The 12,778-nt window shown below is 38.0% G+C and overlaps 1 protein-coding gene across 3 annotated transcripts in view; it reads right to left on the bottom strand.

The window, feature by feature from the left end:
* Positions 1-12,778, bottom strand: part of Septin7 (septin 7) — a 96,035-nt gene that overhangs the window by 11,100 nt on the left and 72,157 nt on the right. For all 3 annotated transcript variants that reach the window (XM_087196420.1, XM_021254590.2, XM_021254591.2), the window contains 5 exons: positions 11,610-11,727; positions 8,294-8,386; positions 6,689-6,785; positions 5,067-5,118; positions 3,713-3,838 (listed from right to left, as the gene is read on the bottom strand). In XM_087196420.1, the coding sequence (XP_087052546.1) occupies positions 3,713-3,838; positions 5,067-5,118; positions 6,689-6,785; positions 8,294-8,386; positions 11,610-11,727 (486 nt within the window). The remainder of the gene's footprint in view (positions 1-3,712; positions 3,839-5,066; positions 5,119-6,688; positions 6,786-8,293; positions 8,387-11,609; positions 11,728-12,778) is intronic.

A 12,778-nucleotide genomic window follows, 5' to 3' on the forward strand; every position in this document is an offset into this window, starting at 1 on the left:
AGTCTGTAACAGACCTGAATATCAAACAAAATCTCCAAAATGCAACTTAGTTCCTTCCAGGGTTCCCTTTAAGTTAGAATTCTTGCCCCTTTCTTTCATGGAACCAGTGACAGAATCAGAGAAAGGGCCTCACGAGGCTGGCTTCGTGAGACTCTACGTGACACACGCGTTAAGCTGTGCACATGGCCCGTTCTGAACGGTACGCTAAGCAAAGAGACTTACACACGCTTGCACCAATGCTTAGTAAGCTACTAGATATTTAGACAAGTTGTAGTTTTTATACAAAAACTTCCAAAGGAATTTCATTTAAAGAGATTTTAAGGACTAACAAAACTTCCCCCAAAGTTTGGGAAACAATAATCAATATTTTATTTTGCCAAGCGAGAGCATTAAAACCAAACATGGACAAAACAAAATTGCAACTACTATCATTATATATTTTTTATGACAGGAACTTGAAGAGTACAGGACCTAACTGAATAAATTCAGTTTTTTAAAGAAACTTTTAGGAAAAAAATTTTTTTTTAAATTTTGTTTCTTTTCAGAGTCAGGTTCTCCTTCCACTCCGTGGGCTGGTATTGAGCTCCTCGGCTCCGGCACCCCTCCTGCTTCAGGCTGTACCTGGTGATTCTCAGCAAATTGTTCTTCTCTTTAGAAGAAAACCTTGTCGTGTATCAAGAGTTCCGAGGATCAGCCTTTGGAACCCATGATTTTTAATCATTTCTAAGAACCCAGTTACTTATAAACCTTTCCCAAGGTGACAGCTGGAAAAAGTTACAGAAAACGGAAAAATCAAACCTGTGGAAAAGGGGTAATAGAGGGCACTCCAGTCTGGAGCACAATGTCAACAGTCTTCACTGGTGCCAACAACAGACAATAGTTCAGAAAAAGTCAGCAATCAAATGTTATTTTAAGGAAAAGACACTGGAAGATCAAGAAGGAAAGTAGTAAATAAAAGTTTACCAAGCAGATTAGCAAAAATAAGAAGCTCTCCCCTTGCTGGGGATCACAGCCTGCATTTGGACCCTCCCATCTCTGGTCCCCTTTCCTTTCCAATCCTTGCTCAGTCCTTCTAGACAGGGAGGTCACTTTCTGTGACCACCTCCCACAGAGGAGTGAAGACTCCTTTTCCTTTAAAGCAGGAAGGCATCCGATAGACCACGTATTTTTATTTTTATTCCATGTCCAATACATTCTGCAGTCTAGCTAGAACTGACTCAGAAAATTAAATATAAATTAATCTACTTTACTATTCAATCTTGAACTTTAAAAAAAAATTTAGCTTGTTTTCTACACCAAAGTGAGATTAGTACTTTATAAACTGTATATTACCATATAAAGGTTAATTTACTTGTAAAACAAATTTTGAGTAAGTTCATACCCACACATTCATGCATGTATGTGAATATTCAAATATACATGTGTGCATGTGTAGAAGTATTAAGGGCAGTGAAAAACAGGTGCAACAGCAATCAACAGGTGAATAAATGACATTATTGTTAATTTTGTTTTTCTCAAATTGTCCACAGATGTCCTATACTTTAGGTATCATAAAAGTAATGTTTGAAAAGTGGTAGCATGTTTTTTTTAAAGGGACCAAAGAAATTGTCAAGTTTAGTGGTTTTAAAACTGGGGACTCTGCATGAAATCTTCCAAGAGTTACCTGAACATGGGGAGTTTTAACAGAACCAACTTTCAGACCCTCAACTTTCAGACGAACTCATGCCTACAGTTACTGCCTGCAAATTTCCAGGCCACGCAGCCCTCCTCTTGCCTTACAGAACATTGCCCGCCCCCTCACCCACCACACGCTTGAGGCACACGTCCTTCAGTGATGACCATGCCATGCCACGGACCCAGAAGGAAGAAACACGAATGGGGATTGAACATCAAAATGCTCCTATTATGGGCAAAACGTGGTTTTAGATGTCAGAAGGATGGTGTTTGAGACCAGCGGGAAACACTCTGAGCCCAGGTACACAGCAGAGTGAGGCAGGGGAGTAATGGCAAGTTCTTCTTTTTTCTAAATGGCTCTGTCTCTTCCACCCCAGGATCATCTGATGTCAGCCTTCCTGTCCCTGGCACAACTCCCAAGGGACACACTGCTGGGAGGGAGAGTCCATCAGAGTAATGGAGAGCATCAGTGAGAAGCCCAAACTTACAATGCTTACATATTGTAAAGCATTAGTCTCTCTTTTTAATTACTCAGATATGTAGCTAGCTGTAAATGAAACTATCATATCAGATAAAGTACCATCAACTGGTGATACTGATTTTTTTAAAAATGAATTTAAGTAGAATGTTTTTTGAAATTGCTAACATTTTCAGGTCAATGTGAGGTCTACCTAATGGATAAACTTCCAAGTGTCTTCTTTCAGATTAGTATGTGCTATTTAATGAAGCAGCAAAAAGCTAATTTATCAGATCATAACAAATATCTATTCCAATCAGAGCCACTCCCCAGTTGCTTTAAAAACATTTATTTTTCTACTTATTATTAACATAAAGTACTATGCTAGTTCCTGGGGCAATCTGCTTTTTAACAGTACAAACTTCTTTTTTTTTTTTAATTTTTTTATATTTGGTACCAGGGATCGAACTCGGGACGTTGCGCTTTCGAGGCAGGTGGCAGAACTGCTGAGCTAGATCCCCAGCCCAAACTTCTTCTTTACTGACACAGACAAAGTTCTGTCATAATTCATATCGTTAAGAGATACATTTCCAATACAATTCTTACTCTAATTTCTACTTTTTAAAAAAAAGTTGGGGGCTGGGTGGGCTGGGGATTTAGCTTAGCCCCTGCTGGTTGTGAGAATGGGTGTCTGCCAGCCCCCTTTTAAAGTTTTTGTACCAGGGATCGAACTCGGGACCTTGCGGACCTTGCGCTTGTCAGGCAGGTGGCAGAACCACTGAGCTAAATCCCCGGCCCCCCCTTTTAAAGTTTTTGAGACAGGGTCTCAACTGTGTAGCCAGGGATGGCCCTAAACTCGTGGCAATCCTCCTGCCTCAGCCTCCCAAGAGGTGGGATTCACAGGCATGTGGCACACATCTTTTCTACCATCAGAAACCACATTAACTCAAGATACGAGCTCAGCACAGCAAAGCTTCAGGCCTGGCAGACAGCCATTCTCACAACCAGCAGAAGCAATCCAAATGCTATCTCATTTCCTGGAAATACACAACAGGAACAGAGGCTGTAACAAGACTACATTCATCTAAATATTCCTTTCGTTTGGTCCTGGCCCTTGTTTTCATATAATCTTGGTGAAAACTTCTCCAAAATGAAGTTTGTTTTAAAAATCTTCTACGAAAGGTACAATCTGTATGATTACTTTTATTAAACAGGACATAGGATATTTATTTTAAATGTAAAGTGGGGTTTAAGAGATCTTGGAAGTAACTATTATTTTCCCTCAAAAGAACGTATTTACTAAAAGGTCTGTTTCATTCCTAACTGAAGCTCTACGTGCGTGCAGTGTACGGATTATAATGGGAAGGGCAAATGACCAGAAGAGAATGAACAGCTCTTCTACTTAAAGAACAAGACAAAAAACAGTTAATAGATGACTGCCAAATGAGCTTACCAAAGAGTCTTCTGCTCCTGTGCACAGAGAACCTTATCTCCATTTTCTAATGGGTAAGAAGGAGGAATGGGATGGCAACGGGACAGTATGGTAACTGACAGAGGCAGAGAGAGAACCTACACACTTACTTAGTAAGCTGCCCTTTGTTCTTGTTGTTGTCCACTCCATTGTAAGTCACAGCTGCCAGTTTTCTGCTTCTGTAGTTCTCATAGTGCACGTTATTGGTGACATCTTTCAAGTCCTGCATGTGCGTCCTATCATAAATAGCAAGAGCTTCCGTCTATTAAACAAGCTTTAACGTAGATCAAAGTTTTACCGAAACCAAAAGTTCAGACTTACATTTAGATTCCACCTGAGATTTTAAAAGCCATAAATCAAAGTAGTTATTAAAAGATGAAATTTCTGCGAAAGAATATTTACCTTTATAGTATAACTATATTTAATTTTATTAAAGAAGGGAGACTAGATTAGCTACTATTGAAGTTCATAAAATCTGTAAGAAACTGCTTTTGCTTAAGCAATTCTACTAGGGAAATGATATCAGAATTTTTACTAGGTTAATACAGAGCAACAATTCAGCTCATATACCAAATCGTAATTTAGAGTAAATTTCTGTTTATTCAAACTGTCCAACAAATGACCTATCAGGGTTAAAGGAAATGTTTCTTCCAATATTTTCATACATAAAATCATTACACAAGGGATAACCGACACAATTCATGTGAGATGGCGCCATCGTTCCTTGATGGTGGGAGATGCTGAAGGCAGCATAAGCTGGCCTTGTAACCACGCAGCATCCTTTACCTCTACAAAGCTAAAGAAACCGCTGTGCAGGGGGAAAGAGAGGCGCAGCGTGAAAAGGACAGGTGCCGAATGGAGACGGGTGCCCCAGCCTGGAGGCCACAGAGCGAGTGAGACGAGACTGCATTTCTGCAGGGGCATGTGGCTCCCTGGGTCCTCTCTTCTGCTGAGTTTCTCCCATCCCTGGCCTCTCACCAGAGCCTCCCCTCCAGTCCTGTCTGTCAGCAGGCAGCACACTTCTCACAGGGGAAGACTGCTTCTACCCACTGTGTTCCAGCATGCACCAATAACCCACTCACTAGCGCCGCCGTGTACACCTACACGCCGAGTCCCACTTTTGACTCAAAGACTATCCTGTCATCTCCCTACGCGTTTCACTTGAGCAAGAACAAGAGTCTTCTCCACTTTCCACACCTGTTTCAGTGCAGAACTGTAAGGCAAAGGGTGATGACAGAGACTGGCGCTCCTCCCTATCCCTAGCCACATAACCTATTTTTTGTTTTTGCTGATGATTTAACCTTAGAAAAGAACACAAGTTGTCTCCATGCAGTACTTACTTCATTGCCAGAATGAAGACACCAATTTAAATTAGTTACATTTATAAAAGCAAAAACCAAAGCTGTCCAACTCTAACTGTATTAGGGAAAAACCGTGGGCCATCTCATCACTGTTCACACGTACCTTATCAACATATTTCTTAGAATTGTAAAATCACAATGTTCACCATTTTCAACTGTAAGAAAAAAATTCACATACATTACTGCGAGTAAAGCCAGACTTTTCAAAGGAAATTTCACAGGACAGGTAACTGCATGATAGTGCTACTTTATTATAATCGTATCTTCAGTGACAGTTTCATAAACCTAATAAATGAGCTCTGTGGAAGGAAACAAGTTTGAAAATTTGAAAGGGAAAAGCCTGTATTTTTTTCAGTATTGGCAGAAAATGTATTTATTCTACAATAAAATACATTTTAAAAATTCAGTATTGTAGGTAAGGGGAGAAATCATTTTATTAAAAATCTCTGTAAGAGGGCCAGGGATTTAGCTCAGTGGTTCCGCCGCCTGCCTCCTGCCTGCCTTGAAAGCACAAGGTCCTGAGTTCAATCCCCGGTACCAAAAAAAAAAAAAAAATCTCTGTAAGAGATAACCTCTCCCCAAAAAAGGCATGCAAGAACTGTAAGATTTTTCATTTAAAAAAGATATATATCATAATAGGAACATAACTTGTGGGCTGGGACCAGAACAAACTAGAGACACAAAGCAAACTGCTCAGGGCAGACTTCTAAGGGCCAGGTAAGTTCTAAAGGCTTGGGCCAGCAACGGCAGGCTCCTGGGTAGGACAGAGCTGAGCACAAAGGATAGGCTCACTGGTGGGGACAACAACTTGGAACAAGATCCTAAAAATCACAGACTTGGTCAAAATAATAACAAAGAGCTAAACAATAGTGACTCCAACTTGCAAGATTAAATATTAGGTTAACTCAAAATATAAAACAAACTTGAGGAAACACAACTATGGTTAAGAGGACTTCTGAGGGTTGGTGTTACACCTACGATTTTACTGGTATTTAAGACTCCTTACAAAACTAATAAAGAGGATCTCTTCATAATACAATTTTTACAGGCTGAGGCAGGAGGACTGTCATGAGTTCGAGACCAGCCTGGACTACATAGTGAGTTCAAGGACAGCCTAAACTACGTATCGAGAGCCTGTGTCCAAAATTTAAAAAATCTTTTTTATTCTCAAGATGTGATACCAAAACGTGACTTCTGTCTTGAGGAAAAGAGATGGGAAATGTTTTAACTGGGCTCATACGTGTTTTCCATCATTTCTGAGGGTCCCTGACCCATTGGGGACTCAGATGAATGTGACAAATGGGCCTTCTCTCCAAACTATTCCCTATCAAAAGGTTCATTAGCTCCCTTGGAAGGCATTTTAAGGCCCAGGTTAAAAAAAACTCCTCAATTATAAGTATGATTTCAAACAAACCAAACAAAACCAAAACAGAAACGGACTTGATGGGTTAGGGACAGAGCACTGAGCAGTGACAGCTGACTTCTGAAGTACCACAACGTTAGGATTTAATACATACTTGTCTGGCTTTAGGAAGACAAGAGGTCTGAAGAATAGGACTGTACTTATAAGGAAAGTGAGACTAAAGGAAAAGGAAATCAGAGCTATCCTTGAAAATCTAGAGTAGTCCAAAGAGTATGCACATTATACCACTTAATATAAACACAAATTTTTAAATACAACTGTGAGATCTTAGGAAAAAAGTCATTCACTGAAGACAACCTTACCTTCAGCCACACCCCAAGGGTATTGCCTTCCTCTGACCCTTTTGCCATTAACTTCAATGATAGTGTTGCTACCCACCACAGCAAGAGGTAAGCGGTCCTAGAAAATAAAGTATTCTCATTCACATATAATTCTTAGTTCTCACAATTCACAAGTAATACAGAAGGGACATTAGTCGAAAGAGTAACAAGAAGATTACTTTGTTAGTTTCTACATACACTGTTATAATCCAGTCAATAAGTATTTAGTGAATTGTCATAACACAGTATTTAGTAAAATGCCATTACTATGAAAATAAACAATGATAAATTTACTTTCGTTGAAATTTTAGGAATACTAAGACATATGCTGGTCAAATTACTTGCTAAAAAATCACTCCAAAAAACTGGGAGGAAAGAGGGAAAAAACATAGTGGTATTTTGAGGGGGAGAAAATGAGGTTTGTAAGTAGCCACAGACCAACTCTAACAATACTTAAAACAGGTAATATTGAACTTGCTATAACTCTGGATTTGGAAACTTCAAATCCAAGTGATATTTGTGTTTCCCCACACTCAATCAGGGTAAAAGCTTTCAGAATTAATACAGCTCCCAGCAACATACATGTAGTTGTTTTTTATCCTCAGAAATTCTTCATTGGTCAGATATAAATATTTCATTAATTCTAAGATAACTAGATATGCTTAAACAATGCCATCATTCAATATACTATTTTTAGGGCCAGGCATGGTGGTGCACTCCTGTAATCCCAGCATTTGGGAGGCTGAGGTAGGAGGACTGTCACATGTTCAAGGCCAGCCTGGCCTACATAGTGAATCCAAGGCCAGCCTAAAATACATAGCAAGACCCTGTCTCAAAAATCCCAACCAGACAGAGACAGACAGACAGACAGACAGAGTCTGGCAAAAAAAAATGTATACACACTTTAGTAGTCTGCCGCACCAATAAATGTCTAGAAGCCAATGGCCACCACTCTAAGCACCTTTTTTATTTGTAGAGGCCAAAAGTAACTTGTATTAATCTCACGATATTGCAATAAATTTAATATTAAAATATTTATACAATTTTTCCTTTCCTGATGTCCACATTTTTTGGTGGACTGTGTGTGTGTGTGTGTATGTATATCTGTGTGTGTGTATATGTACTTTTTAGATCCAAGATACTTAGAAACCATGAAAAATTAAAATAGAAAAATTACTCTGGTATAGATTTGTGGTTCACTTTTTATAAAAGGACATATGAAATACATTTGTCTGACTCTTACAGATTAAAACATTGATAAAATGAAACCTCTCCGTTCTCATTACTTGTTTCTTAAGGGGATATATATATGTATATGTGTACGTGTGTGTGTGTGTATGTATATATATGGCACCAGTTAAGTGAAAGCCATTTGGACTGTTAGTCCAAACCTATTCCACACATTATATATAAGAGCTAATCAAGAAAGTTAACTGCAAAGCTGAATTCAACATTATATAACCTCTTTATTTATTTATTGTGGAAGCCAACTACTCTAAACTTTGATATTTTTGGTCTTTCCTGTGGATAGCAGAATATGTTTTCAAAGCTAGAAAACATTTTAGTATATGTATAGGAATAACTTACTTTTATCTTTTTAACCAGCTTATTTTCTTCTTCATCATCTGTTTCTGGAAATTCATATATTTTAATTTTATGTTCTTGGATTTCTTTCATTATCTAAAATAGAAGTAGAAGTTAGCAAAAGAGCACCATATATAATCAGTATATTAGCCCTATTTTTATTAAATATTTCTTGGATTCTTATGAACTTCAGTTTCTGGTTCTTTACTGTTTTTCACTGATATAGAACTATAATCTAATTATCAAATGACTAAGCTATTTTTTTAAAACTATAAAGTTGATATATAAATACCAAAAATCAATTTCAGAAGTATTAAAGTCATATGGTTATCATGCCAAATGAATTCCAAAACACATTTAGTTACTAGAACTGAAATTCTTTCTCTGCACACAACTCATCAATTGTCTTACTTAGCTGAATCAATGGGGCTTAAAGCCACCTAAAAATATTAGCAAACCACAGCAAGGGTAATTAGAACTAAGTACATCACTGGCTCCAGAGGAGAATTTACACTCTGATCAGAAAAATATTCCTGCATGCACATGGACATTCACAAATCAAAGAGCGCCAGACACACGATCGAACAAGCGCAAAGAGAAAACATGGCCTAGCGGGTAACAAGCTCAAGTGTTCATAAGAAGAATGCAGAAAACCAAAGGTGACGACTTACTAATAACATCAGGAAAGACCTAGTTCAAATTACGTTGTCAAAAATCACTTCCAATTGTGAATGGAAATACAGACATTCATTTTCTGAACTCACAACAAATCTATAGCTAATATATCCACTACTAGCTTCCCTGCCTATACTATGCATTTTATATGTTGTGCTGTTCTCATGGAGGGGTTCCCCAGGGCAGCAAAGGTACCTTAAAGAAGATGAGTTACGGGCTGGGGATTTAGCCATCCCTGGTACCAAAAAAAAAAAAAAAAAAAAAAAGACGAGTTATGTGGTTACTATACTAGTTAGAAGTAAACAGGAAAAAAACCATCACTGGAAAAAACCAGGCCACATATCTTTTTATTTTTATTTTATGAAAAAATAAAACATTTTCATAACTAAATAGTAAGATAATAATAATAGTTATTACACTGTGTATCTTTATTTCAAAGTAGGGCTTTACTTACATAGAAAAAAGCATGAGAATAAGGGACAAGCTGACCACTATATGGTTAGCAGAGAAAAAAAATAGTTGTCGTTAGTGCTAAGAGCAGTGGTTGTTGGTCAGGGGTTGTACATTAAAATGATATGAGTACTTTCAAAATAAATATTAGAGCCTCTTCTTCATCTACAGAACCACTTCACAGAGACCAGGCCCAACAAATCATTGCGAAGAAATTTTCTAGGTGATTATGACAGGTACCCTTGATAGGAACCGCTATTCTAAGTATTTAATAAAAGAAAATGAGGCTCAGGATGTAGCTCCATGGTGAAGTGTTCGCCAACAAACGCAAGTCCAGCCCTGTGAAACAAGGACAGAAAGAAAGGGAAAAGAAAACTGCACAACCACTACACTGTGACCAGTTTGGAAGCATATGTCATTATTTATTTATCTTTTTGATCTCTGAGTTATCAGTACAAATCCAAATGGAGATACAACTAAAGACAGAAGAGGAAAATATATGACTAGTGTTTGAAACTTAGAAACAGCACATTATAAAATAAAAGTGGGAATGAATCAATGTAAAATAAATAGAGAAACATACTCCTGGTGGAAATATTAAGTATAGTAAAAACAATAAACAAGACATTCTCCGAGTTTATCTGCATGTAACAACTTCAAAGCAAACAAGTTTTTTCTTTCTGTAACAGATTTCAAGGTACTATACTCTAAAAATTTAAACTGAAAAATAGGAAAAAAAGTGTTTTGCTACAAAAAGGACTATAAATACAGTAAGAGATAATGCTAAAATCTGTTTTTTAAGTATGATACAAAGTTGCTATGGTTTAAAAAACACAATACTGGTACAAAATAAAAACGAATGGTGGAGCCTGTGATTTAGCTCAGTGGTTCCGCTGCCTGCCTCTCAAGCGCAAGGACCTGAGTTCGATCCCCGGTACCAAAAAAAAAGAATGGTGCAATAGAAGAGAGTTCCATAAATTCAGCCTAATTTCATAACATGTGAGATATAACAAACCAAACACAACAAAACAAAGAAAAGGTATCTTTAACTCAATATTATTGCGATCACTGGCCTTCAGAAAAAAGCTTAAATTGTGTGTGCGCGCATGCACGTGTGTGTGTGTGTACTGCATAAAGTACAATGAAAACAAAAATATAAGGCGCAAAAGAGAGAAAAAAGAGTAGACTTGTGAAAATAAAAAAGAACTAAATATCCAAACTAAGAATATAAATACATACAGGCAAAAGCAAGTACATACTATCGTTCAAAGACAAACATTTTTGGACAAGATGTTCACAAAAGAAATTTTAAAAAAATGAACAAAGTCTTCCTTTTAAAAAATGTTCCGTATATACCTGAAAAGTAAAATTAAAAGTTAAAACAACAACAACAACTTGGTAACACTTTATTCCAAATAAGTTTTTACAATAAAAATGACAAGAAATGCTGGTGTGGTCATAGTGAAACAGGCATGCTCGTTATAAAAAGAACCAATTGTTTTACTGGGGAAGCACTGTGACCAAAGGCAGAGGTAGGGATAAAGAGCCATAAAAACAGTCAGAGCCACTGAAGAGTAATCCTCCTCCTGGAAATTCATGTTAAGACAATAACTTTAACCGGTGTGAGGAAGGGTGATAACAGGGGTTGTGAAAAAGAATACATTTGAAATAGGCTATGTGCCAGGTGTGGTGGGCACACCTGTAATCCTAGCACTCGGGAGGGCGAGGCAGTTGGATTACAAATTTGAGGCCAGCCTGGGGTATGTAACAAGACCCTTCTTAAAAAAACCAAAAACTAAAATGGACTTATTTAAAAACTGACAAAGGCCAAGCGCAGTAGTGCACACCTATGATCCTAGTACTTTGGGAGGCTGAGAGAGGAGGATTGCCGTCAGTTTGAGGCCAGCCTCAGCTACATAGTGAGTTCAAGACCAGCCTGAACTAATAGTGAGACCTTGTCTCAAAATTCAATCAATCAATTAATCAATTAATCTGACAAAGGATACGGGTACTATGATGTTGGGTAAGAGCTTTCAGAAGAAAACTAAGGCAAAAGATTATTTTCAAGAGTTATTTGTAATACAATATAAAAAATATAGTGAAACCTCAAGACTGCAACATGTTATACTAAAAACAATAAAAACCGAAAAGTACATGAAAGATAGAAGCCCCAGAGGTAATTCATTCTGCTCACCTGTTTTTTAAACTGTTGGCATTCCTCCGGTGTGAGCGTGTCAGCTTTGGCAATCAGTGGGATGATATTCACTTTCTCATGCAAACGCTTCATAAACTCAATATCCAACGGTTTAAGTCTGAAATACATAGTATTGAATATGACTACACTGATCGATTTGGGGAACAGATTCTTGATATCCCCAATGTTCAGTTAAATGCAGTGAACAACTTTACTTACCAGAAATGCTCCCTCGGAACATGCATTGGACCAGCAACAGTTAGGAAGAACAGTTTAAGAAGCAGTAGCGTGTCTGAGAAGGCTTTTCGACTCCTGCTATTGAACGCCCTGGTCATATGGTTTGGGGCATTTGAGAGGAACTGGAAAAACCAGAAGTGGTCCTAACAGGATTTCTTAAATGTTTTGGCTCCATATTTATTACTAAAATTTTGCAAGGTTTTTTAAAAATGAAAAATAGTAGTTGCCTTTCAAATATACATTCAGTTCTTGCTACCAACCATCTCTCTCCAACACCTCTCTGTTCATTACAACCTGGAGCTCTATCACCTGGCCGCTGCACTCCCAGTCACAGACACTTCCTCTGTGGTGCTGACCAAACTAACTTGCCCGTTACACTGCATCTGCCACTACTGCTTCACTGGCTCTTCTAGGATCCTCAGGGTGCTTCTCAGGATCCTCTGCAAGCTTGTCCCTGAAAGAAATGCATTCCCCCCCAATTCTCCAGTAAGCCCTATTCTCTTACTACATTCTGCATTGTTTTCAGGACAATAGATTTCAATTATCCTCTATGGGCCAGTAACTCCTAAATCTTTATGCCCAGTCTTAAATGTTACTCTGAAATTCCAGAGCTGCATTTATCTAGTGGATGTATTACTGGGACGTCCTTTAGTCCATAAAATCAAAAGCTCACTCTGAATCTCTATGCTCTCTTCTATGCATCCTATCTCAGTGAATGACATTAGAAATCTACCCAATGAGTTGAGCCTGAAACCTGAGACTCCTATTTTCAAAGATTCACCAAGACCCACTGGAGGAAAAATACATGCGTACACTTGTGTGTGCATTTGTGTGCTGTGCACTCATGCCAGAGTATCCATTTCCACTACTTTAGTTCAGGCCACCAAGACCTCTGGAATGGATAACTGTGTAAGCCTTCCCGTTTTTCACAA

Source organism: Heterocephalus glaber, unplaced genomic scaffold, assembly GCF_053883595.1.
Source record: "Heterocephalus glaber isolate CG9 unplaced genomic scaffold, H.glaber_assembly_v1.0 deba00001610, whole genome shotgun sequence".
Lineage (NCBI taxonomy): Eukaryota > Metazoa > Chordata > Mammalia > Rodentia > Bathyergidae > Heterocephalus > Heterocephalus glaber.